The sequence below is a fragment of the Haemorhous mexicanus genome, chromosome 39 (assembly GCF_027477595.1).
Source record: "Haemorhous mexicanus isolate bHaeMex1 chromosome 39, bHaeMex1.pri, whole genome shotgun sequence".
NCBI classification, from domain to species: domain Eukaryota; kingdom Metazoa; phylum Chordata; class Aves; order Passeriformes; family Fringillidae; genus Haemorhous; species Haemorhous mexicanus.
In genome coordinates, this window is record NC_082379.1 from 212,551 (window position 1) to 238,657 (window position 26,107).

General features: G+C 53.2%; 1 protein-coding gene and 1 long non-coding RNA gene across 3 annotated transcripts; one reads left to right on the plus strand and one right to left on the minus strand.

The window, feature by feature from the left end:
• Nucleotides 1-3,506: 3,506 nt before the first annotated feature.
• LOC132341369 (uncharacterized) lies at nucleotides 3,507-4,871 on the minus strand. The gene is made up of 3 exons (XR_009490160.1): nucleotides 4,814-4,871; nucleotides 4,398-4,516; nucleotides 3,507-4,145 (listed from the first exon to the last, which is right to left on the minus strand). It is a non-coding gene; the product is annotated as an uncharacterized LOC132341369 (long non-coding RNA).
• Nucleotides 4,872-5,310: 439 nt separating this feature from the next.
• On the plus strand, nucleotides 5,311-25,843 carry LOC132341394 (proline-rich protein 36-like). 2 transcript variants are annotated; one of them, XM_059872937.1, is made up of 17 exons: nucleotides 5,311-5,442; nucleotides 6,046-6,108; nucleotides 6,562-6,594; nucleotides 6,756-6,780; nucleotides 7,234-7,354; nucleotides 8,963-9,101; nucleotides 11,624-11,687; nucleotides 12,854-12,915; nucleotides 12,994-13,051; nucleotides 13,132-13,202; nucleotides 15,912-15,975; nucleotides 18,679-18,803; nucleotides 19,218-21,054; nucleotides 23,641-23,721; nucleotides 24,458-24,622; nucleotides 25,209-25,435; nucleotides 25,618-25,843. In XM_059872937.1, exons 1-17 carry the CDS (start codon nucleotides 5,357-5,359, stop codon nucleotides 25,793-25,795), a joined length of 3,399 nt encoding a protein of 1,132 aa, XP_059728920.1. In that variant the 5' UTR covers nucleotides 5,311-5,356; the 3' UTR covers nucleotides 25,796-25,843. The 2 variants fall into 2 exon arrangements, with proteins under 2 accessions (XP_059728920.1, XP_059728921.1); XM_059872938.1 differs by having other exon boundaries at nucleotides 25,212-25,435.
• The last annotated feature ends 264 nt before the right edge of the window (nucleotides 25,844-26,107 follow it).

The window sequence follows — 26,107 nt, forward strand, 5'->3', positions numbered from 1 at the left end:
GGGGAATTTTTGGGGTTAAAATGGGAATTTTGGGGGGAATTTTGAGGGATTTCGGGGGGATTTTGGGGGGGTTTGGGGGGATTTGGGGGGGGATTGGGGGGAGTTTCGGGGGGATTTGGGGGGATTGGGGAGATTTGGGGGGGATTGGGGGGGTTTTGGGGGGGATTGGGGGGGTTTGAGGGGGGATTGGGGGGGTTTGAGGGAGTTTGGGGGGGTTTGGGGGGGATTGGGGGGGTTTGGGGGGGTTTGGGGGGATTTGAGGGGTTTGGGGAGGGATTTGGGGGGGATTTGGGGGGGGTTTGGAGGGGTTTGGGGGGAGTTTGGGTATTTTTGGGGGGGATTTGGGGAAGATTTTGGGGGGATTTGGGGGGTTTTTGGGGGGTTGGGGGGGATTGGGGCGGGTTTAGGGGGAGTTTTGGGGGGGGTTTGGGGGGGATTTGGGGGAGATTTTGGGGGGGTTTGGGGTGATTTGGGGGGGATTTGGGGGAGATTTTGGGGGGGTTTGGGGTGATTTGGGGGGGATTTGGGGGGGGTTGGGGGGATTTGGGGGGGATTTGGGGGGGGGTTGGGGGGATTTGGGGGGGATTTGGGGGGGTCTGGGGGGGTTTGGGGGGGATTGGGGGGGATTTGGGGGGGATTGGGGGGGGATTGGGGGGGGATTGGGGGAGATTTTGGGGGGGTTTGGGGGCATTTTGGGCATTCCAGGGGGAATTTTTGGGGTTAAAATGGAATTTTGGGGGGAATTTTGAGGGATTTCGGGGGGGATTTGGGGGGGTCGGGGGGGGGACTGGGGGGGGATTGGGGGGGATTGGGGGGATTTGAGGGGAGTTTGGGGGGGTTTGGGGTGAATTGGGGGCAATTGGGGGGGTTTGGGGGGGACTGGGGGGATTTTGGGGGGGATTGGGGGGGTTTGGGGGGGTTGAGGGAGTTTGGGGGGGTTTGGGGGAGTTTTAGGGGGCGTTTTGGGCATTTCAAGGAGAATTTTTGGGGTTAAAATGGGAATTTGAGGGGGAATTTTGGGGATTTTTGAGGAATTTTGGGGGAGTTTTGGGGGAGTTTTGGGGGAGTTTTGGGGAACTTTAGGAGAATTTTAGGGGAATTTTGGGGGAGTTTTGGGGATTTCAAGAGGAATTTTTGGGGTTAAAATGGGAATTTTGGGGGGAATTTTGGGGAATTTTTGAGGAATTTTGGGAGAGTTTTGGGAGAGTTTTGGGGGAGTTTTAGGGGAATTTTGGGGGATTTTGGGGGATTTCAAGGGGAATTTTTGGGGTTAAAATGGGAATTTTGGGGGGAATTTTGGGAATTTTTGGGGGATTTTGGGGAATTTTGGGGATTTTTGGGGATTTTTTGGGGGGGTTTTAGGGGGAGTTTTGGGCATTTCAAGGGGAATTTTGGGGGTTAAAATGGGAATTTTGGGGGGAATTTTGAGGGATTTTTGGGGAATTTTTGGGGAATTTTTGGGGATTTCAAGGGGAATTTTAGGGAACTTTAGGGGAATTTGGGGGGAATTTTGGGGGGATTTTGGGGGAATTTTGGGGGGATTTTTTTGGGGGGCAGTTTTGGGGATTTCAAGGAGAATTTTGGGGGTTAAAATGGGAATTTTGGGGGGAATTTGGGGGATTTTTTGGGGATTTTGAGGGATTTTGAGGATTTTTGGGGATTTCAAGGGGATTTTTGGGGGATTTTGGGGAATCTAGGGGAATTTTGGGGGAATTTTAAGGGATTTTGGGGAGTTTTGGAAGAGTTTTGGGGATTCCAAGGGGAATTTCTGGGGTTAAAATGGGAATTTTGGGGGGAATTCGGGGATTTTGGGGGGATTTTAGGGGAATTTTGGGGGATTTTGGGGGATTTTGGGGAATTTTGGGGGATTTCAAGGGGAATTTCTGGGGTTAAAATGGGAATTTTGGGGGGAATTTTGGGGATTTTTGAGGAATTTTGGGAGAGTTTTGGGGGAGTTTTGGGGGGGTTGGGGGGTTTTGGGGGGAGTTTTGGGGATTTCAAGGGGAATTTTTGGGGTTCAAATAGGAATTTGAGGGTGAATTTGGGGATTTTTTGGGGATTTCAAGGGGAATTTTGGGAAATTTCGGGGGATTTTGAGGAATTTGGGGAATTTCTAGAGAATTTTGGGGGAATTTTGGGGATTTTTGGGGGATTTGGGGATTTTTGGGGATTTTTTGGGGGGGTTTTAGGGAGTTTTGGGGATTTCAAGGGGAATTTTTGGAGTTAAAATGGGAATTTTTGGGAATTTTAGAGATTTTTTGAGGAATTTTGGGGGAATTTGGGGATTTCAAGGGGAATTTTGGAGAATTTGAGGGGAGTTTTGGGGAGTTTTAGGGGATTTTGGGGAATTTTAGGGGAATTTCGGGGGAATTTCAGGAATTTTGATGAATTTTTGGGGATTTTGGGGATTCCAAGGGGAATTTTCGGGGCTAAAATGGGAATTTGAGGGGAATTTGGGGATTTTTGGGGGATTTTGGGGAATTTCTGGAGATTTTTGGGGAAATTTTGGGGGAATTTCTGGAGAATTCTGGGGGATTTGGGGGATTTTTTGGGATTTTTTGGGGGGATTTTTGTGCGGTTGAAATGGGAATTTTGAGAGAATTTTGGGGAATTTCTGGAGGATTTTTGGGCATTTCAAGGGGAATTTTTGGGGTTGTAATGGGAATTTTGGGGATTTTGGGGGAATTTTGGGAAATTTTGGGGGAATTTTGGGGATTTTCAGGGGATTTTGGGGAATTTTAGAGGAATTTAGGGGAATTTTGGGGGAATTTCTGGAGATTTTTGGGGAATTTTGGAGGAATTTAGGGGAATTTTGGGGGAATTTTGGAGGAATTTGGGGAATTTCTGGAGAATTTTGGGAGAATTTGAGGGGAATTTTGGGGAATTTTAGGGGAATTTGGGGGGATTTTGGGAGAGTTTTGGGGATTTTTGGGGATTTTGAGGGGGATTTTGGGGGAATTTGGGCAATTTTGGGGGAATTGGGGAATTTTGGGGATTTTTGAGGGATTTTTGGGGGAGTTTTGGGGATTTCAAGGGGAATTTTTGGGGCTGCAATGGGAATTTTGGGGTTCTTTAAAGGGATTTCGGATATTTTTAGGGAATTTGGGTAATTTTTGGGGATTTTAGGGGAATTTTTGGGGAATTTCTCGGGGGTTTGGAAGAGATTTTGGGGATTTTTGGAGTTGCAATGAGAATTTTGGGGGATTTTTTGAGCTTTTGAGATTTTTTTTTAATTTTTGGGGGAATTTTTGGAGATATTTTGGGAATTTTGGGGGGAAATTTGGTTTTTTTTTTATTTTTTGGGAATGGTGGGAGGGATTTGGGGCAATTTTGGGAAAATTTTGGGGCGAATTTTTGAAAATTTGGGAAAAATTTACAAATCCAGTTCAGGGAAAGTCCGGAATTTTGGGGAATTTCTGGAAAATTTGGGGAATTTTTTGAGAATTTTGGGGATTTTTGGGAATTTGGGAGGGTCTAATTCAGGGAACTTTGGGATTTTTGGGGGAATTTTTAAAATTTTGGGGTCCTGAGGGGATTTGGGGATTTAAAAAGGATTTTTGGGAGTTTAAAGAGGAATTTAAACGTGAATTTTGGGGTTTAATTTGGAAAGTTGGGGAATTTTGAGGGAGTTGAGGGAATTTGGGGGATTTTAGGGGTTTAAAAAGGATTTTTGGGGAGGTTAAAGTGGAATTTTGGGGGAATTTTGGGGTTTTAAAGGGGAATTTTGGGGGAATTTGGGGCTCCAGCTCTGGAAAAAATTCAGAATTTTGGGGAATTTTTGGGTCCAGCTCTGGAAATTTGAGGAATTTTGAGGGTCCTGAGAGAGGATCTCAAGAAATTTGAGGGAAAAGTTGGGAATTGAGGGAAATTTGGGGGTTCTGGAAGAGTCTGGGAGGAATTTTGGGGGGAATTTCGGGAATATTTGGGGAATTTTTGGGATTTGTGGAGTCGCGGCGGGGATTTGGGATAAATTCGGGGAATCTTTTGGGATTTGGGCGATTCCTGAGGGGATTTGAGGGATTTTGGGGTGGGATTTTGGGGTAATTTTGTGTTTTTTGGGGGTTTTTGGGGCTCTCGGCCGAGCTCACCTGGCTTCTCCACCTTCACCTTGGCGGCCATCATGGCTCCGGACGCGGCTCTGGGGCCTGGCAGGGGTGGGAGGCACCTGAGGGTCCCAAAATCCGCCTAAAATGCCCCAAAATGCCCCAAAATCGCCTCAAATCCCCCCAAAATCCGCGCCCCCCCCACCCCACTGCCGCCCTCAGGCGCCGCCGCTTCCCGCCTTCCGCCCGCGCCGCCTCCCATTGACCGATGGACCTGCCAATCATGGCTCTCAGCCAATCAGCAGCCATGGGGGCGGTACCGTAACGCCACGCCATTTTGTGGTTTTTGCCTACAATTCCCGTCATGCGCCGCGGCGCCATAGAGAGACATTAAAGGCTGGACTGCAGATCCCGTCATGCCTCGCGGCTTCTTGTGGCGCCATTGAAGAGGGGCCTACAACTCCCGTCGTGCCCTGCGGTCATCCAAATATGTATCGATAGCTGGACTACAAGTCCCGTCATGCGTCGCGGCCCCGTTGAGTCTCATTGAAGCCGGGCCTACAAATCCCGTCATGCTCCGCAGCTACAGAGAGGGGCCCCGCTACACGCCTCCGAATGCCCCAAATATCACCTCCAGACCCATAAGTGCCTATAACTTCCCGCCCATCCCCCCAGGACTTCCAGATACGCCCCAGGATCCCTAATTGACCCCAAAGTGCCCTCACGGAGGTCCAGGTGAGGCCTCTAAACCTCCCCCCCGCCCCACAGACCTTCGAGAAAGCCACGTCTGCTCCTACAACTCCCGTGCCCTGAGCCTACAACTCCCATGCTCCCCCGCGCCCCACAGAGGCCCAAAAGAGCCAGGGCCCAGCCCCCCAAATGACTCCGAGTGCCCTCAGACTCCAAGGTTCCCCACAGGTGCCTTTTGAGTGTACCTTAAATGACTCCTCTGACCCATAAGTTGCCATTAGGAACCTCCCTCAAGTGCCCCCGGACCCCCAATTTTCCCTTTCGAGCAACTTCCTGGACCACAGCTCCCAGTTTGCCCCGCGACGCCCTTAGAGCTACATTATGAAACGCATACAACTCCCATCAGCCCCCACGCCCCATAAAGAATCATCATAGACGCGCCTACAACTCCCACTAACCCTCGCGCACCACATGACCCCAGTTATTCGCCTACAACTCCCGTCAATCCCCGCGCCTCCCCATAGCCCGTCGTTGCAGGCCCCGCCCCTGCCGCACTACGACTCCCGTGCTGCCCCGCGGCACTTTTCCCGCGCTTTTTCGCTCCCCCTCAGAGCCCCCCGGCCATGATGGCGGAGGCTCTGGGGCGCTGGCTCCGGGAGGAGATGGAGCTGCCGCCCTCCGCCGCCCCCTCCCCGGCCGCGCTCCGCAGGTCGGAACCACCCGGGGACCCCGCTGGGGCCGCCCTGAGGCGGGGAAGGGCCGGGGGGTTTCGGGGGCCCGGGGCTGGGAACCCCCCTGAGCGCTCCGTGAGGGGAGGTTGGGATATGGGGGGGACCTGAGGCGGTTTGGGGTCCCTTTGGAGCGTCCTAGGGGGTTTTGGGGGGGTCCTGGGCGATTTTGGGGTCCCTTTGGAGGTCTCGGGAAGGTTTTGGGGGGGTCCTGGGGAGATTTTGGGGTCCCTTTGGAGGGTCCTGGGGGGTTTGGGGGGCTTTGGGGTCCCTTTGGAGGGTCCTGAGAGGTTTTGGGGGGGGTCCTGGGGGATTCTGGAGTCCTTTTGGAGGGTTCTAAGGAGGTTTGGGGAGTCCTAGGGGGAGTTTTGGGGTCCCTTTGGAGGGTCCTGTGGAATTTGGGGTCCCTTTGGAGGGTCCTGGAGGGATTTGGGGGTCCCTTTTAGGGCATCCTGAGTGGATTTGGGAGTTCCTGGGGGTGATTTTCGGATCCCTTGGTGGGTTTCGGAATCCCTTTGGGCTCCCTCAGTGAATTTTACGGGCATCCCCCAAATTTTGGGGTGCCCAACTCCCCTCCTCTCCAGGCTCTGCTCCGGCCCCACAGCCCCCGTTTGGGATTACGTCACCCGCCACGTCCGGAACCACCGGTGAGGGGGGAACCCCAAAATTTGGGGGGTGAAAAAACCCCAAAAATTTAAAAGGGACCCCAAAATTTAGGAGGGAAGAGGGGGAGGTGCTTTCCAGGACTACAGCTCCCATCATGCCTCGCTACACCCGATGGGTTGGATGTGCGCATACAACTCCCATGATCCCCCGGGCCCTATAGCGCCTCGTTATAGCCAAGCCTACAAGTCCCATCATCCCTCGCGCCCTATTGAGACTCATTGTAGCCAAGCCTACTACTCCCGTCATGCCCCGCGCCCATAGAGATCTATTATAGCCGCGCCTACAGTTCCCATCATGCCCCGCGCCGCCCATAGAGCGTCGTTGCGGGCCGCACCCCTCCCGAACTACAGCTCCCATCATGCCCCGCGTCGCTTTTCCCGCGCTTTGTTCGGATTTTTCGCCCCCTCACAAAAATTTTTGGGGTGTCCCCACAGGAACGTGAAGAAGATTCGGGGAAATCTGCGCTGGTATCCGAAATTTTGGGGGGAAATCATTGGAGCGACTCCAAAAATTAGGGGAGGATCCCAAAAATTTGGGGTGGGGGCACCCAAATTTGGGGATTCACCCCAAAATTTAAGGGGAGACGTTTCTGGGGGATCCCAAAATTATTCCTTAACTCGGGGTTCAGGTATGGGCACCTGCAGGAGCTGGAGGTGAGGGGGACCCCAGAATTTGGAGGGTTTGAAAGGAATTTTGGGGCTCCCAAAAATTTGGGGGCTCAGATTTGGGGTGGGGAACCCAAAATTTGGGGGGATTGCCCTCAGGTTGGGGAGATATTTTGAAGCACTCATCCAATTTTGGGGTGTCACTATAATTTGGGGGGGATTTTGAGGGGTTTCAGCCAATTTTGGGGGGGCTCTTTCAAGATTTTGGACGATTTACCCAAAATTTGGGGTGAATTTCTCAATATTTGTGGGGATTGCCCAAACTTGGGGCCTCCCATCAATTCTGAGCCTCATCTTTAGGGGATATTTGGGCTTTTTCTGGGGTTTCCCCTAAACTTGAGGAGTTTCGTGGATCGTGAGGGGGCTGGGGACAATCTCCGGGCGATTTGAGGGGAATTTTGGGGTGAATTCGGGAGGATTTGGGGTCCGATTCCGGCGCAGGCCGCCGCCGGTCCTCCGAGCCAGCAGGGGGCGCAGCGCGCATCGGCGGCGCGCCTCCGGAAGGAGCTGCAGGGCCTGGGGGACGCCATTGCGGACGCACAGGAAACGGCGCAGCGCCTCGGTGAGTCCGGCCGGAAACGCCGCCTGCCCACAATGGTTCCTAGCCTCAAACCTCATTTTGGGGTCTCCCCACCCCCAATTTTGGGGTCTCCCCATTTTTGGGGTCTCTGACCTTCCCCAAACCCCCCAAAGCTTGGGGTCTCCACCCCCAAATTTTGGATCTCCCCCAATTTTTAGGCTCCCAGGACCCCCCCAACCCCAAATTTGGGGTCCCAGGACATCCCAACCCCCAATTTTGGGATCCCTTTCCCCAATTTTAGAGCCCCATGACCCTCCCAAACCCCAATTTTGGGGTCTCCACCCCCAAATTTTGGATCTCCCCCAATTTTTAAGCTCCCAGGATCCCCCCCAAACCCCAAATTTGGCATCCCAGGACCTCCCAAACCCAAATTTTGGAGTCCCCACCCCAATTTTAGAGCCCCATGACCCTCCCAAACCCCAGTTTTGGGGTCTTCACCCCATTTTTGGGGTCTCTGACCTTCCCCAAACCCCAAGCTTGGGGTCCCCACCCCCAAATTTTGGATCTCCCCCAATTTTTAGGCTCCCAGGACCCCCCAGACTCCAATTTTGGGGTCCCAGGATGCCCCAACCCCCAATTTTGGGATCCCCTTCCCCAATTTTAGAGCCCCATGACCCTCCCAAACCCCAATTTTGGGGTCTTCACCCCAAATTTGGGGTCCCTGACCTTCTCCAAACCCCAAATTTGGGGTCCCCACCCCTAAATTTTGGATCTCCCCCAATTTTTAGGCTCCCAGGACCCCTCCAACCCCAATTTTGGGGTCCCAGAATGCCCCAACCCTAATTTTGGGGTCCTCTTCCCCAATTTTAGAGCCCCATGACCCTCCCAAACCCCAGTTTTGGGGTCTTCACCCCAAATTTGGGGTCTCTGACCCCCCGAAACCCCAATTTTGGGGTCTCCAACCCCAAATTTTGGATCTCCCCAATTTTTAGGCTCCCAGGACCCCCCAAACTCCAAATTTGGGGTCCCAGGACGCCCCAACCCCCAATTTTGGGATCCCCTTCCCCAATTTTAGAGCCCCATGACCCTCCCAAACCCCAGTTTTGGGGTCTTCACCCCAAATTTGGGGTCTCTGACCCCCCCAAACCCTAATTTTGGGGTCTCCACCCCCAAATTTGGGATCTCCCCCAGTTTTTAGGCTCCCAGGACCCCCCCAAACCCCAAATTTGGCATCCCAGGACCTCCCAAACCCAAATTTTGGAGTCCCCACCCCAATTTTGGGGTCCCTGACCCTTCCAAATCCCAAATTTGGGGTCCCCGCCCCAATTTTGGGGTACCCACCCCAATTTTGGGGTCTCTGACCCCCCCCAACCTCCAATTTTGGGGTTCCCACCCCAATTTGGGGGTCCCTGACCCCCCCCCAACCTCCAATTTTGGGGTCCCCACCCCAATTTTGGGGTCCCTGACCCCCCCCAAACCCCAATTTTGGGGTCCCAGGACCCCCCAGACCCCAATTTTGGAGTCCCCACCCCAATTTTGGGGTCCCTGACCCCCCCCAAACCCCAATTTTGGGGTCCCAGGACCCCCCAAACCCCAATTTCGGGGTCCCCGCCCCAATTTTGGGGTCCCTGACCCCCCTTTCCCCCTCAGAGGCCTCCCTGGAGGAGGGGCAAAGCCACAGGTGGGCGGAGCTTCAGCGAGGGGCGGAGCTTCGGCTGCTGGGGGCGGGGCTGAGCCCCGCAGGGCTGCGGGACGGCCACCAGGGGGCGCTAAAGGCCTTCCCGCCAAGGTAAAGGGGGCGGGGCTTAAGGGGGCGGGGCTTGGCTGGGCTTCCTTATATGGGCAGGGGGGATTTCCTTATATGGGCAAAGGGGGAATTTGGGGGGATTTTTGGGAGATTTTGGGGAGATTATGGGGAGCCTGAGGAGGATTTAAGGGTCCCAGAGAAGATTTTGAGGGATTTTGAGGAGATTTTGGGATTCTTGAGAGGATTCTGAGGAGATTTTTGGGGTTCCTGAGCGGATTTTAGGGCCCTCGAGGGGAATTTGGGCGATTTTTGGGGGGAATTCGGGCGGTTTTGGGAAATTTTGTGGGATTTCAGAAGCTTTTGGAGAAACTTTTGGGGTTCCTGAGAAGGTTTGGAGGGGATTTGGGGGATTTTGAGGGGATTTTGGGGTCTCTGATGGGGAATTTGGGGGAATTTAAGGAGATTTTGGGGTCTCTGGATGGAATTTTGAGGGTTTTGGGGCATTTTAAGGGAATTTTGAGGGATTTTGGGGTCCCTGTGGGATTTGGGGGCATTTTAAGGGAATTTTGGGGTCCCAGAGGGAATTTTGGGGGATTTTGTGGAGATTTTGGGGGATTTTAAGGGAATTTTGGGGTCCCTGAGCAGATTTTTGGGGAATTTTGGAGACCTGAGGGGATTTTTGGGGAAATTTGAGGAGGTCTATGGAGGTTTTAAGGAGATTTTGTGGAATTTGAGGGAACTTTGGGAATTTTGAGGAGATTTGGGGGGATTTAGCAAAGATTTTGGGGGTTTTGAGGAGATTTTGGGGGATTTTGAGGGAATTTTAGGTGATTTTTGTGGGGATTTGGGGGGTTTTGAGGAGATTTTGGGGGATTTTGAGGAGATTTTGGGGATTTTGAGGGAATTTTGGTCGATTTTGAGGGAATTTTGAGGAGATTCTGGGGGATTTGGAGGAGATTTTGGGCATTTTGAGGAGATTTTGAGAAGATTTTGGGGGATTTTGAGGAGATTTTGGGGATTCTGAGGAGACTTTGGGGGGATTCTGAGGAGATTTTGGGTGATTTTTGTGGAGATTTTGGGGGATTTTGAGGATATCTTGGGGGGTTTTTAGAAGATTTTGGGGAGTTTGAGGAGATTTTTGGGGTATTTTGAGGAGATTTTTGGGATTTTGTGGAGGTTTGGGGGATTTTGAGGGAACTTTGGGGGTTTTGAGGAGATTTTGGGGATTTTGAGGAGATTTTGGGGGGTTTTTAGGGGATTTTGGGGGTTTGGAGGGGATTTTGAGGAGATTTTGGGAGATTTTGGGGGTTTTGAGGGGATTTTGGGTGATTTTTGTGGAGATTTTGGGGGACTTTGAGGAGATTTGGGGGGTTTAGAAGATTTTGGGGATTTTGAGGAGATTTTGGGGGATTTTGAGGAGATTTTGAGGGTTTGGAGGAGATTTTTGGGGCATTTTGAGGAGATTTGGGGGATTTTGAGGAGATTTTGGGGATTTTGGGGGATTTTGAGAAGATCTTGGGGGGTTTTTAGAAGATTTTGGGGAATTTGAGGAGATTTTGGGGATTTTGAGGAGATTTTGGGGGATTTTGAGGAGATTTTTGGGATTTTGTGGAGGTTTGGGGGGTTTTGAGGGAACTTTGGGGGTTTTGAGGAGATTTTGGGGGTTTTGAGGAGATTTTGGGAGATTTTGGGGGTTTTGAGGGGATTTTGAGGAGATTTTGGGGCATTTTGAGAAGATTTTGGGGGATTTTGAGGAGATTTTTGTGGAGATTTTGGGTGATTTTGAGGGAACTTTGGGGGTTTTGAGGAGATTTTGGGGGGTTTTTAGGGGATTTTGGGGGTTTGGAGAGGATTTTGAGGAGATTTTGGGAGATTTTGGGGGTTTTGAGGGGATTTTGGGTGATTTTTGTGGAGATTTTGGGGGACTTTGAGGAGATTTTGGGGGGTTTAGAAGATTTTGGGGGATTTTGAGGAGATTTTGGGGATTTTGGGGGATTTTGAGAAGATCTTGGGGGGTTTTTAGAAGATTTTGGGGAATTTGAGGAGATTTTGGGGATTTTGAGGAGATTTTGGGGGATTTTGACAAGATTTTGGGGGACTTTTAGGAGATCCTGGGGTATTTTCAGGAGATTTTGGGGTATTTTGAGGAGATTTTTGGGATTTTGTGGAGGTTTGGGGGGTTTTGAGGGAACTTTGGGGGTTTTGAGGAGATTTTGGGGGTTTTGAGGGGATTTTGGGAGATTTTGGGGAGATTTTGGGGCATTTTGAGAAGATTTTGGGGGATTTTGAGGAGATTTTTGTGGAGATTTTGGGGGATTTTGAGGAGATTTTGGGGAATTTGAGGGTATTTTGGGGGGGTTTTAGGGGATTTTGGGGGTTTGGAGGGGATTTTGAGGAGATTTTGGGGGTTTTGAGGGGATTGTGAGGAGATTTTGGGGATTTTCAGGAGATTTTGGGGGTTTTGAGGAGATTTTTGTGGAGATTTTGGGGGATTTTGAGGAGATTTTGGGGATTGTGAGGAGATTTTGAGGAGATTTTGGGGATTTTTGGGCCTCTCCCCTCAGGCCGGGCCAGAGCCAGGCGGAGCTTTCGGCCATCTTGGCCTCGGGGGTGGAGCCGGAAGTGCTGGTGAGTGGGCGTGGCTTGGCAGAGTGGGCGGGGCCTGCCTGGGTCAGGGGGCGGGGCCTGGGGACCCCCTAAATCCCCAAATCCCCCCAAAGTCTCCCCCAAAAATCCCAAAATTGCCCCAAATTCCCCCCAAATCTTCCCCAAAAATCCCAAATCTCCCCCAAAATCCCCCCAGGATCCCCCAAAATCTCCCCCTATAATCCCAAATTCCCCCAAAATCCCCCCAGGACCCCCCAAAATCTCCCCTAAAATCCCAAAGTCCAACCAAAATCTCTCCCCAAATCCCCCAAATTCCCCCCAAATCCCCTCAGGACCCCCCAAAATCTCCCCCAAAAATCCCAAATTCCCCCTCAAAAATCCAAAATCCCTCCAAAAATCCTCCAAATCCCCCCAAAAACCTCCCAGGACCCCACAAAATCTCCCCCGATAATCCCAAATTCCCCCCAAAATCCCAAATTCCCCCCAAAATCTCTCCCAAATTCCCCCCAGATCCCCCCAGGACCCCCCAAAATCTCCCCCAAAAATCCAAAATCCCCCCAAATCCCAAATTCCCCCCAAAATCTCTCCCCAAATCCCCCAAATTCCCCCCAAATCCCCCCAGGACGCCCCAAAATCTCCCCCAAAAATCCGAAATTCCCCCCAAAAATCCAAAGTCCCCCCAAAAACCCTCCAAAACCCCCCCGGGACCCCACAAAATCTCCCCCTAAAATCCCAATTCCCCCCTAAATCTCTCCCAAAATCCCCCAAATCTCCCCCAAAAATCCCAATTTCCCCCCAAAACCCCCCCAGGACCCCCCAAAATCTCCCCCAAAATCCCAAATTCCCCCCAAAATCCCAAATTCCAACCAAAATCTCTCCCCAAATCCCCCAAATTCCCCTCAAATCCCCCCAGGACCCCCCAAATTCCCCCCAAAAATCCAAAATCCCCCCAAAATCTCCCCCAAAAATCCCAAATTCCCCCCAAAAATCCAAATTCCCCCCAAAAATCCCCCAGCACCCCCCAGAATCTCCCCCAAAAATCCCAATTCCCTCCAAAATCTCTCCCAAAATCCCCCAAATCTCCCCAAAAATCCCAAATTCCCCCAAAACACCCCCAGGACCCCCCAAAATCCCCCCGGGACCCCCCAACCCCCCCCCAGCCTCCCCAAGCCCCTCCCCCTCTGCAGGTGTCAATCAAGGCCCTGTGCCGAGCCAGGGAGGCGGAGCTGCAGAGGCCACGCCCACACCGGTAAGCCCCACCCCTCCCTCATTAACTCCTAATTCACTCCCTAATTAATCAATTAACCGATGAATTAATTGCCCCCAGAGCTGCCAATCACTCAGAGAAAGGCCAGCAAGAACCGGATTGGCTGGAACAGGCTGAGGTGGGCGGGGCTCGCTGGGGAAAGGGGCGTGGCTCCATTCAGGCCACGCCCCCTCCTCTAACACATGGCGCCCCCTGCAGGCTGTGCTGATTGGCCACAGCCCGGGGGCGGTGCTGTGGGCGCTGGAGGCCTTGGCCAATCAGAGCACCAGGTGGGTGTGGCCTAAAGGGATGGTGGGTGGGGCTTAAAGGAGTGGGTGGGGTTTAAAGGGTGGGGGAGCCTTAAGGGGTGGGTGGGGCTTCAAAAGGTGGGTGGGGCTTAAAGGGGTGGGTGGGGCTTAAAGGGGTGGGTGGGGCTTAAGGACATGCATGTGCCTTGTGGGGGTGGGGCTTAAACCGGTGGGTGGGGCTTAAGCAATGGGTGAGGCTTAGAGAGGTGGGTGGGGCTTAAAGGGGTGGGAGACCTAAAGGGGTGGGTGGGGCTTAGAGGGGTGGGGCCTAAAGGGGTGGGTGGAGCTTAATGAAGTGGGTGTTTCTTAAAGGGGTGGGGCTTAAAGGGGTGGGAGGGGCCTAAATTGTGGGTGGTTCTTAGTGAGGTGGGTGGGGCTTGAAGTGGTGGGTGCTGCTTAATGAGGTGGGTGGGGCTTAAAGGGGTGAGTGGGGGCCTAAATTGGTGGGTGGGGCTTAAGGGGTAGGTTGGGCTTAGAGGGGTGGGTGGGGCTTAATGGGATGGGTGGGGCATAAAGGAGGGTGTGGCCTATTGGAGTGGGTGTGGCTGAAAGGGGTGGGGAGTGCTTTAATGAGGGGGTGGGGCTTAAAGGGGTGGGTGGAGCTTATAGTGGTAGGTGGAGCTTAAAGGCATGGGTGGGGCTTAAGCAATGGGTGAGGCCTAGAGGGGTGGGCGTGGCTTAAAGGGGTGGGGCCTAAAGAAGTGGGTGGGGATTAAAGGGGTGGGAGGGGTGTAAAGGGGTGGGGCCTAAAGGGGTGGGTGGGGCTTAATGAGGTGGGTGTGGTTTATAGGGGTGGACCCTAAAGGGGTGGGTGGGGATTAAAAGGGTGGGAGGGGCCTAATGAGGTGGGTGTGGTTTAAAGGGGTGGGGCCTAAAGGGGTGGGTGGGGATTCAAGGGGTGGGTGGGGTTTAATGAGGTGGGTGGGGCTTCAGGGGTGGGTGGGGTTTAAAGGGGTGGGTGGGGCTTAAGGACATGCATGTGCCTTGTGGGGGTGGGGCTTAAACCGGTGGGTGGGGCTTAAGCAATGGGTGAGGCTTAGAGAAGTGGGCGGGGCTTAAAGGGGTGGGAGACCTAAAGGGGTGGGTGGGGCCTAAAGAGGTGGGTGGGGCTTAAGCAATGGGTGAGGCTTAGAGGGGTGGGTGGAGCTTAAAGGGGTGGGGCCTAAGTGGGTGGGTGGAGCTTAAGCAATGGGTGAGACTTAGAGGGGTGGGTGGGGCTTAATGGATGGGTGGGGCATAAAGGAGGAGGGTGTGGCCTATTGGAGTGGGTGTGGCTAAAAGGGGTGGGAAGTGCTTTAATGAGGGGGTGGGGCTTAAGGGGTGGGTGGAGCTTATAGTGGTGGGTGGAGCTTAAAGGCATGGGTGGGGCTTAAGCAATGGGTGAGGCCTAGAGGGGTGGGTGTGGCTTAAAGGGGTGGGGCCTAAAGAAGTGGGTGGGGATTAAAGGGGTGGGAGGGGCTTAATGAGGTGGGTGTGGTTTAAAGGGGTGAGGCCTAAAGGGGTGGGTGGGCATTAATGAGATAGGTGTGGCTTAAAAGGGTGGGGCCTAAAGGAGTGGGATGGGTTTAATGAGGTGGGTGTGGTTTAAAGGGGCAGGGCCTAAAGCAGTGGGAGGGGTTTAATGAGGTGGGTGTGGTTTAAAGGGGTGGGGCCTAAAGGGGTGGGTGGGGATTAAAGGGGTGGGAGGGATTTAATGAGGTGGGTGTGGTTTAAAGGGGTGGGGCCTAAAGGGGTGGGTGGGGCTTAATGAGGTGGGTGTGGCTTAAAGGGGTGGGGCCTAAAGGGGTGGGTGGGGATTAAAGGGGTGGGTGGGGCTTATTGAGGTGGGTGTGGTTTAAAGGGGTGGGGCCTAAAGGGGTGGGTGGGGCTTAATGAGGTGGGTGTGGCTTAAAGGGGTGGGGCCTAAAGGGGTGGGTGGGGATTAAAGGGGTGGGTGGGGCTTATTGAGGTGGGTGTGGTTTAAAGGGGTGGGGCCTAAAGGGGTGGGTGGTGCTTAGTGAGGTGGGTGTGGTTTAAAGGGGTGGGGCCTAAAGGGGTGGGTGGGGATTAAAGGGGTGGGAGGGGTTTAATGAGGTGGGTGTGGCTTAAAGGGGTGGGGCCTAAAGGGGTGGGTGGGGTTTAAAGGGGTGGGAGGGGTTTAATGAGGTGGGTGGGGCTTCAGGGGTGGGTGGGGCTTCAAGAGAGGTTTTGGGGTCAAGGAGCTTTTGAGATTTTGGGGGGACCAGGGCGGGATTTTGGGGTCCCTGAGGGGATTTTGGGGCATTTTGAGGAGATTTTGGGGTCCTTGAGGGGATTTTGGGGCATTTTGAGGAGATTTTGGGGTCCCTGAGGGGATTTTGGGGTCCCTGAGAGGATTTTGGGGCATTTTGAGGGGATTTTGGGGCATTTTGAGGGGATTTTGGGGCATTTTGAGGGGATTTTGGGGCATTTTGAGGAGATTTTGGGGCATTTTGAGGAGATTTTGGGGTCCCTGAGGGGATTTTGGGGCATTTTGAGGAGATTTTGGGGCATTTTGAGGAGATTTTGGGGTCCCTGAGGGGATTTTGGGGCATTTTGAGGAGATTTTGGGGCATTTTGAGGAGATTTTGGGGCATTTTGAGGAGATTTTGGGGCATTTTGAGGAGATTTTTGAGGTCCTTGTGGGCGTGGCCATGGTCACAGTGGGTGTGGCTTCACCCATGTCAATCACAGGGCTCTCCTGGCTGGCCCCGCCCCCTCAGCTGAGGCCCCGCCCACCCTGAGGAGCCTCCTGCAGGTGAGGGGGGAGGGGAAGTGGGGGATTTTGGGGGCAAAATTGGGGATTTTGGGGCTTTTGGGGGTCAAAATTGGGATTTTGGGTCAAAATTTGGGATTTTGGGGCTTTTTGAGGGTCAAAATTGGGGATTTTGGGTCAAAATTGGGGATTTTGGGGCTTTTTGGGGTCAAAATTTGGAATTTTGGGGAATTTTGGGGTCAAAATTGGGGATTTTGGGGCTTTCTGGGGACAAAATTCGGAATTTTGGGGATTTTGGGGTCAAAATTGGGGATTTTGGGGCTTTTTGGGGTCAAAATTCGGAATTTTGGGTCAAAATTGGGGATTTTGGGGCTTTTTGGGGACAAAATTTGGAATTTTGGGGGTCAAAATTTGGGATTTTTGGGGATTTTTGGGGATTTTGGGGTCAAAATTGGGGATTTTGGGGATTTTGGGGGGAATTTGGGGTCAAGGTTTGGGATTTTGGGGATTTTTTGGGAGATTTTGGGGAATTTTGGGGTCAAAATTGAGGATTTTGGGTCAAAATTGGGGATTTTGGGGCTTTTTGGGGACAAAATTCGGAATTTTGGGGAATTTTGGGGTCAAAACTGGGGATTTTGGGGCTTTTGGGGGGATTTGGGGAATTTTGGGGGATTTTGGGGGTCAAAATTGGGGATTTTGGGGGGATTTTGGGGCCAAAATTCGAGATTTTGGGGCTTTTTGGGGAATTTTGGGGTCAAAATTGGGGATTTTGGGGGGATTTTGGGGAATTTTGGGGTCAATATTTGGAATTTTGGGTATTTTTTGGGGTGATTTTGGGGTTTTTTGGGGTCAAAATTCGGAATTTTGGGGCTTTTTGGGGAATTTTGGGGTCTATTTTGGGGATTTTGGGGTCAAAATTGGGGATTTTGGGGGAATTTTGCGGTCAAGGTTTGGGATTTTGGGGATTTTTTGGGAGATTTTGGGGAATTTTGGGGTCAAAATTCAGAATTTTGGGGCTTTTTGGGGAATTTTGGGGTCAAAATTTGGAATTTTAGGGCTTTTTGGGGAATTTTGGGGTCAAAATTCGGGATTTTGGGGATCTTTGGGGATTTTGGGGTCCAAATTTGGGATTCTGGGGATTTTTGGGGGGGATTTGGGGTCAAGGTTTGGGATTTTGGGGATTTTTTGGGAGATTTTGGGGAATTTTGGGGTCAAAATGGGGGATTTTGGTTATTTTGGGGGATTTTGGGGCTTTTTGGGGTCAAGATTTGGGATTTTGGGGCTTTTTGGGGAGAATTTGGGGAATTTTTTGGGTAAGGTTTGGGATTTTGTTGGATTTTGGGGCTTTTTGGGGTAAAAATTTGGGATTTTGGGGGTGGTTTGGGGAATTTTGGGGTCAAAATTGGGGATTTGGGAATTTTGGGGGGATTTCAGGATTTTGGGGAGGATTTGGGGGATTTTGGGGTGGAATTTGGGGTTTTTGGGGTCCCTGAGGTTTTTTTGGGGTGGAATTTGGGGTTTTGGGGGTCCCTGAGTCGATTTTTGGGGAGGAATTTGGGGTTTTGGGGGTCCCTGAGTCGATTTTTGGGGTGGAATTTGGGGTTTTTGGGGTCCTTGAGTCGATTTTTGGGGTGGAATTTGGGGTTTTTGGGGTCCCTGAGTCGTTTTTTGGGGTGGAATTTGGGGTTTTTGGGGTCCCTGAGTCGATTTTTGGGGTGGAATTTGGGGTTTTTGGGGTCCCTGAGTCGATTTTTGGGGTGGAATTTGGGGTTTTGGGGGTCCCTGAGTCGATTTTTGGGGTGGAATTTGGGGTTTTTGGGGTGGAATTTGGGGTTTTGGGGGTCCCTGAGTCGATTTTTGGGGTGGAATTTGGGGTTTTTGGGGTCCCTGAGTCGATTTTTGGGGTGGAATTTAGGGTTTTGGGGGTCCCTGAGTCGATTTTTGGGGTGGAATTTGGGGTTTTTGGGGTCCCTGAGTCGATTTTTGGGGTGGAATTTGGGGTTTTTGGGGTCCCTGAGTCGATTTTTGGGGTGGAATTTGGGGTTTTTGGGGTGGAATTTGGGGTTTTTGGGGTCCCTGAGTCGATTTTTGGGGTGGAATTTGGGGTTTTTGGGGTCCCTGAGTCGATTTTTGGGGTGGAATTTGGGGTTTTGGGGGCCCCGGGGCGATTTTTGGGGTGGAATTTGGGGTTTTTGGGGGTCCCTGAGTCGATTTTTGGGGTGGAATTTGGGGTTTTTGGGGTCCCTGAGGTTTTTTTGGGGTGGAATTTGGGGTTTGTGGGGTCCCTGAGGTTTTTTTGGGGTGGAATTTGGGGTTTTTGGGGTCCCTGAGTCGATTTTTGGGGTGGAATTTGGGGTTTTTGGGGTGGAATTTGGGGTTTTTGGGGTCCCTGAGTCGATTTTTGGGGTGGAATTTGGGGTTTTTGGGGTCCCTGAGGTTTTTTTGGGGTGGAATTTGGGATTTTTGGGTACCCTGAGTGGATTTTTGGGGTGGAATTTGGGGTTTTTGGGGTCCCTGAGTCGATTTTTGGGTGGAATTTGGGGTTTTTGGGGTCCCTGAGTCGATTTTTGGGGTGGAATTTGGGGTTTTGGGGGCCCCGGGGCGATTTTTGGGTTGGAATTTGGGGTTTTTGGGGTCCCTGAGTCGATTTTTGGGGTGGAATTTGGGGTTTGTGGGGTCCCTGAGGTTTTTTTGGGGTGGAATTTGGGGTTTTTGGGGTCCCTGAGTCGGTTTTTGGCTCCCCAGGAGCGCTGGGGGGCCGTGGGGGGGGTGTGGGGGGCGCTGCCCCCCCTCCTGTCCCACTTGGCCCACCTGAGGGGGCGCCTGGGGACGCACCTGGAGCGGGGGAGGGGCACGGACGGCGCTGCCAGGTGAGCCCAGAACGGCCCAAATTGCCCCAAAGCGACTTCACCTGGTCTGGAGTAACCCATTTCTCACCCCAAATTCCCATTTCCCCCCCAAATTCCCATTTCCCCCCAAATTCCCATTTCCCCCCAAATTCCCATTTTTCCCCTCCAAATTCCCATTTCTCACCCCAAATTCCCATTTCTCACCCCAAATTCCCATTTCCCCCCAAATTCCCATTTCCCCCAAATTCCCATTTTTCCCCCCAAATCCCCATTTTGCCCAAAATCCCCCTTTTTCCCCCCAAATTCCCATTTCCCCCCAAATTCCCATTTTTCCCCCCAAATTCCCCTTTTTCCCCCCAAATTCCCCTTTTCCCCCCCAAATCCCATTTTACCCAAAATCCCCCTTTTTCCCCCCAAATTCCCGTGTCCCCCCAGGCTGTTCCTGCTCCGGGCGGGGCTCGCCGCCTTCCGGGGCTCCCTGCGCCGGGCGCTGCGGCGGCTGCGGCCCCAAAACCGCCCCAATTCACCCCAAAAATCCCCCCGGGCACCCCGGGAACCGCAAAGCCCCGCCCCGAAACCCCAAAGACCCCAAAATTCGGCCCCAAAATCCCCAGATTTGGCCCCAAAATTGGCTCTAAAAACTGAAAATTCCGCCTCAAAACCCCAAAATCCGCAAAATTCGGCCCCAAAATCCCCGGATTTGGCCCCAAAATTGGCTCTAAAAACTGAAAATTCGGCCCCAAAACCCCAAAATTCGGTCTCAAAACCCCCGGATTTGGGCCCAAAATCGGCTCTAAAACCCCAAAATTTGGCCCCAAAACCCCAAAATTTGGCCCCAAAACCCCAAAATCCGCAAAATTCGGCCCCAAAATCCTCGGATTTGGCCCCAAAATCGGCTCTAAAACCCCAAAATTCGGCCCCAAATCCCCAAAATTCGGCCCCAAAATCCCCGGATTTGGCCCCAAAATTGGCTCTAAAACCTGAAAATTCAGCCCCAAAATCGCCAAATTCGGCCCCGAAATCTCCAAATTTGGTCCCAAAATTTGAGAATTCAGCCCCAAAATCGCCAAATTCGGCCCCAAAACCCCAAAATTCGGCCCCAAAATCCCCGGATTTGGCCCCAAAATCGGCTCTAAAAACCCAAAATTCGGCCCCAAAATCTCCAAATTCGGCCCCAAAATCCCCGAATTCGGCCCCAAAATCCCCCAATTCGGCCCCAAAATCCCCAGATTTGGCCCCAAAATCGGCTCTAAAATCTGAAAATTCAGCCCCAAAATCTCCAAATTCGGCCCCAAAATCTCCAAATTTGGCCCCAAAATTTGAGAATTCGGCCCCAAAGCCCCAAAATCCCCAAAATTCGGCTCCAAAATCCCCGGATTTGGCCCCAAAATCTGCTCTAAAAACCCAAAATTCGGCCCCAAAATCCCCAAATTCGGCCCCAAAATCCCCAAATTTTGCCCCAAAATTTGAGAATTCGGCCCCAAAACCCCAAAATCCGCAAAATTCGGCCCCAAAATCCCCGGATTTGGCCCCAAAATTGGCTCTAAAACCCCAAAATTTGGCCCCAAAACCCCAAAATTCGGCCTCAAAACCCCAAAATCCGCAAAATTCAGCCCCAAAATCCACGGATTTGGCCCCAAAATCAGCTCTAAAAACTGAAAATTCGGCCCCAAAACCCCAAAATTCGGCCTCAAAACCCCAAAATCCGCAAAATTCGCCCCCAAAATTCCCGGATTTGGCCCCAAAATTGGCTCTAAAACCCCAAAATTCGGCCCCAAAATCTCCAAATTTGGCCCCAAAATTTGAGAATTCGGCCCCAAAATCGCCAAATTCAGCCCCAAAACCCCAAAATCCCCAAAATTCGGCTCCAAAATCCCCGGATTTGGCCCCAAAATCGGGTCTAAAAACCCAAAATTCGGCCCCAAAATCCCCAAATTTGGCCCCAAAATCCCCAAATTCGGCCCCAAAATCCCCAAATTTTGCCCCGAAATCCCCAAATTTTGCCCCAAAATCCCCGAATTCGGCCCCAAAATCCCCAAATTTTGCCCCAAAATCCCCAAATTTGGCCCCAAAATCCCCGAATTCGGCCCCAAAATCCCCGAATTTTGCCCCAAAATCCCCGAATTTGGCCCCGAAATCGCGGAGCTGGGCCCCAAACCCGGCGGATTTTGCCCCAAACCCGGCGGATTTTGCCCCAAACCCGGCGGATTTTGCCCCAAACTCGGCCCTGGAGCGGCTCCGGCGGCGGCTGCAGCGGGGGAGGGGCCGAGCGGTGAGGGGACACCGGGGGGGGTTGGGGGGATTTGGGATTTTTGGGGGAATTTTGGGGGAATTTTGGGATTTTTGGGGAAATTTTGGGGGAATTTTGGGGGATTTGGGGGATTTGGGGATTTTTGGGGGAATTTCGGGATTTTTGGGGAATTTTGGGATTTTTGGGGGATTTGGGGGAATTTTGGGGGATTTTTGGGGGAATTTTGGGATTTTTGGGGATTTGGGGATTTGGGGGGGATTTGGGGATTTGGGGGATTTGGGGATTTGGGGGATTTGGGGATTTGGGGATTTTTGGGGGATTTGGGGATTTGGGGGATTTGGGGGATTTGGGATTTGGGGGGATTTGGGGGATTTGGGGATTTGGGGGGTTTGGGGGATTTTGGGATTTTTGGGGGAATTTTGGGATTTTTGGGGGAATTTTGGGATTTTTGGGGGATTGGGGGATTTGGGGAATTGGGGGATTTTGGGGATTTGGGATTTTTCGGGGATTTTGGGATTTTGGGGGGATTTGGGGGATTTGGGAGATTTGGGGATTTGGGGGACTTGGGGGATTTTTGGGGGATTTGGGGATTTGGGGGATTTGGGGATTTTTGGGGATTTGGGGATTTGGGGGATTTGGGGATTTTTGGGGGATTTGGGGATTTGGGGGATTGGGGGATTTGAGGATTTGGGGATTTGGGGGATTTGGGGATTTGGGGATTTGGGGGATTTTTGGGGGATTTGGGGGATTTGGGGGATTTGGGGATTTGGGGGATTTGGGGGATTTGGGGATTTGGGGGATTTGGGGATTTGGGGGATTTGGGGATTTGGGGGATTTGGGGGATTTTGGGGATTTGGGGGATTTGGGGATTTGGGGGGAATTTGGGGGATTTGGGGATTTGGGGGGATTTGGGGGATTTGGGGGATTTGGGATTTTTGGGGGATTTGGGGATTTGGGGATTTGGGGATTTGGGATTGGGGGATTTGGGGGATTTGGGGATTTGGGGATTTAGGGGATTTTGGGGGATTTGGGGGATTTTTGGGGATTTGGGGGGATTTGGGGGGATTTGGGGATTTGGGGATTTGGGGATTTGGGGGATTTGGGGGATTTGGGGATTTGGGGGATTTGGGGATTTGGGGGATTTGGGGGGATTTGGGGGGATTTGGGGATTTGGGGATTTGGGATTTGGGATTTTTGGGGGATTTGGGATTTGGGGGATTGGGGGATTTGGGGGCATTGGGGGATTTGGGGATTTGGGGGGATTTGGGGATTTGGGGATTTGGGGGGATTTGGGGATTTGGGGGATTTGGGGGATTTGGGGATTTGGGGGATTTGGGGGGGATTTGGGGATTTGGGGGGATTTGGGGATTTGGGGATTTGGGGGGATTTGGGGATTTGGGGGATTTGGGGGATTTGGGGATTTGGGGGATTTGGGGATTTGGGATTTGGGGATTTTTGGGGGGATTTGGGGATTTCGGGGATTTGGGGATTTCGGGGATTTGGGGGATTTGGGGATTTGGGGGATTTTGGGATTTTTGGGGGATTTGGGGATTTGGGGGATTTGGGGGATTGGGGGGATTTGGGGATTTGGGGATTTTGGGGGATTTGGGGATTTGGGGGGATTTGGGGATTTGGGGGATTTGGGGATTTGGGGGATTTGGGGATTTGGGGATTTGGGGGGATTTGGGGATTTTTGGGGGATTTGGGGATTTGGGGGATTTGGGGGATTTTGGGGATTTGGGGGGATTGGGGATTTGGGGATTTTTGGGGGATTTGGGGACTTTTGGGGTTTTAAGATTTGAGTATTTTGGGGTTTGAGGGGAATTTTGGGGGTTTGGGGAATTTTGGGGGGTTTGGGCTGATTTTGGGATGGATTTGGGGAGATTTTGGGGTGAACTTGGTGATTTGGGGGTGAATTGGGAGATTTTGGGTGGATTTGGGGAGATTTTGGGAGAATTCGGGGTGATTTTGGGGTGATTTGGGGGGAATTTGGGCTGATTTTGGGGTGATTTTGGGTAATTTTGGGGTGAATTTGGGGTGATTTGGGGAGATTTTGAGGTGATTTGGGGGGATTTGGGCTGATTTTGGGGTGATTTTCTGGTGATTTTGGGCTGATTTTGGGTGATTTGGGGTGATTTTGAGGTGATTTTGGGGTGATTTGGGTTGATTTTGGGGTGAATTTGGGGTGATTTTGGGGTGATTTAGGTTGATTTTGGGTGGTTTTGGGTGATTTGGGGGTGATTTGGGGTAATTTTTGGGTGATTTTGGGCTGATTCCGGCTGATTTGGGGTGATTTTGGGGTAATTTGGGCTGATTTTGGGGTGATTTTGGGTGATTTTGGGCTGATTTTGGGGTGATTTTGGGTGAATTTGGGCTGATTTTGGGGTGATTTTGGGCTGATTTGGGCTGATTTTGGGTGATTTTGGGCTGATTTTGGCTGATTTTGGGTGAATTTGGCTGATTTTGGGTAATTTTGGGGTGAATTTGGGTGATTTGGGGTGAATTTTGGGTGAATTTGGCTGATGTTGGGTGAATTTGGGCTGATTTGGGGTGAATTTGGGTGAATTTGGGTGATTTTGGGCTGATGTTGGTGTTTCCCCGCCCCAGGTGCAGCTGCAGCAGCGCCTGCGATTCCTGAGCGCCGCCAGCAGGGGGCGCCGAGCGGCGCTGCGCCCTCTGCAGGAGCAGGTGGGGACTGCACCAGTACGGACCAGTAGGGACCAGTAGGGACCAGTACGGACCAGTAGGGACCGGTTAGAGACCAGTACGGACCAGTACGGACCAGTATGGACCAGTACAGACCAGTAGGGACCAGTACGGACCAGTACGGACCGGTTAGAGACCAGTATGGACCGGTTAGAGACCAGTACGGACCAGTACGGACCAGTAGGGACCAGTACGGACCAGTAGGGACCAGTACAAACCAGTATGGACCAGTACAGACCAGTATGGACCAGTATGAACCAGTACGGACCACTATGGACCAGTACAGACCAGTACGAACCAGTATGGACCAGTACAAACCAGCACAGACCAGTACGGACCAGTACGGACCAGTACGGACCAGTACAGACCAGTACGGACCAGTATGGACCAGTACGGACCAGTATGGACCAGTAGGGACCAGTACAGACCAGTACGGACCAGTACAGACCAGTACTGACCTGTATGGACCAGTACTGACCTGTATGGACCAGTATAAAACAGCACGGACCAGTATGGACCAGTATGGACCAGTAGGGACCAGTATGGACCAGTATGAACCAGTACGGACCTGTATGGACCAGTAGGGACCAGCACAGACCAGGACAACCCAGTAGGGACCAGTACGGACCAGTAGGGACCAGTACGGACCAGTGATCCCTCAGCTCCCTCCCAGTTTATCCCAGTTCCCTCCCAGTCCGACCATTCTGATTGGCCGCAGGTTGTGGGCGTGGCACGGGCGGGGCCGGGCTCGGCCTCTCCCCTGCTGGAGGGGGCGTGGCTCCGTCACCGGCAGCTGGCCCTGGGAGCCCTGGAAGAGCCCCGCCCCCCGGCCCAGGCCACGCCCCCTCTGCAGGGGCTGGCCCGGGAGATGGGCGTGGCACAGGTGGGGGAGGGGCCTAAGGGGAGGGGCTTTAACTGGGGGAGGGGCCTAAGGGTTGGGGAGGGGTTAAATGGGGAGGGGCTTAAATTGGGTGGGGGAGGGGCTTAAATGGGAGGGGCTTTAAGGGGAGGTGGGGCCTAAGTGGAGGATGGGTTAAAGGGGAGGGCTAAAATGGGGAGGGGCTTAAAGGAGGGAGGTGGGAGGGGCTTATTGAGAGGGTGGGGCTAGAATGGGGAGGGGCTTAAATGAGGTGGGGAGGGGCTTAGAGGGTGATGGGGAGGGCTTGGTGGTGGGGGAGGAGCTTAAGGGGGTGGGGTTTAAAATAGGGAGGGGCTTAAAGTGTGGGGGAGGGGCCCAGGGAAGGGGGAGGGGCTTAAATGGGGGGAGGGGCTTTGGAAGTGGGATTGTGGGAGGGGCTTGAGAGGTGGGGGAGGGGCTTGAAGGGGGAGGGGCTTGAAGGGGGAGGGGTTTGGGGTGGGGCTTCAAAGGGGGAGGGGAGAAAGGCATGGGGGAGGGGTCTGCTATTGTGGGCGTGGCCGGAGGGGTTCTGGGGGCGTGGCCGACCCCCGAGCCCGCCCCCGGTGTCCAGCAGGGGGCGCTGCTGTCCCGGGCGGCCATCTTGCGGCAGGAGCTCCGCCAGGGGGCGCTGCGCCTGCGGCAGGGGGCGGGGCCGGCCCTGGGGGCGGGGCCAGAGCCGGCGGCCCCTCCCCTCCACGAGGGCGTGGCCGAGCTGCTGCCCCAGCTGCGATTGGTCAGCGACGGCTGCCGGCAGCGAATCAGGGACTGGCCCCGCCTCCGGGAGCTCGTCAGCGAATGGTGAGAAAGGGGCGGGGCCTGAGGGGGAGGGGATGAAGGAGGGGCTTGAGGGACAGGGGGAGGGGCTTAGGGTGGGGGCGGGGCTTAGAGAGCCACCCCAGGTGGGGGCGGGGCCTGGGAATGGGATGTGACTCCTCCCACCCCAGGCCCCACCCCCTTTTCTAACCCCGCCCCTCCCGCAGGTGGGCCCAGCCGGCTCAGTGGGCCCTGGCCACGCCCTCCGGCCACGCCCCCTTCGCCCATTGGCTGCAGCGCTGGAGAGCCGCCGCCCACACCCTGCAGGCCACGCCCACCCCCGAGGAGGCCCCGCCCACTGCGGGGCAGGGGGAGGAGCGAGGGGAGGAGGCTCCGCCCCTCTGAGGCCCTCCAGAGGCTCTGATTGGTCGGGAATAAAAAGGGGTGGGGAAATGGGCGTGGTCTGAGTCTGTGCTCACTGGGGGGGGCCCAAAGTGTCCCCAGGGGGTCCCCAAGGTGTCCCCAGGGCGGCCATGATGGCCCCAGGCGGTCCCCAGGGGTGTCCCAGGGGTGTCCCCAAGATGTCCCTCAGGTGGCCCCAGGGTGGCTCCCAAGTGTCCCCGAGGTGTCCCCTGGGTGTCACCACAATGTCCCCAGGCGGTCCCCACGGTGTCACAGAGGTGTCTCCCCAAAGTGTCCCCAGGGTGTCCCCAGGGG

Bases quoted from the DNA above. Each gene is read 5' to 3' on its own strand.
- LOC132341394 (XM_059872937.1), top strand. From the start codon at position 5,357: ATGATGGCGGAGGCTCTGGGGCGCTGGCTCCGGGAGGAGATGGAGCTG. The intron at 6,781-7,233 runs GTGAGGGGGACC...ATTCCGGCGCAG, and splicing joins GGCACCTGCAGGAGCTGGAG to GCCGCCGCCGGTCCTCCGAG. The intron at 13,052-13,131 runs GTGGGCGGGGCT...CGCCCCCTGCAG, and splicing joins ATTGGCTGGAACAGGCTGAG to GCTGTGCTGATTGGCCACAG.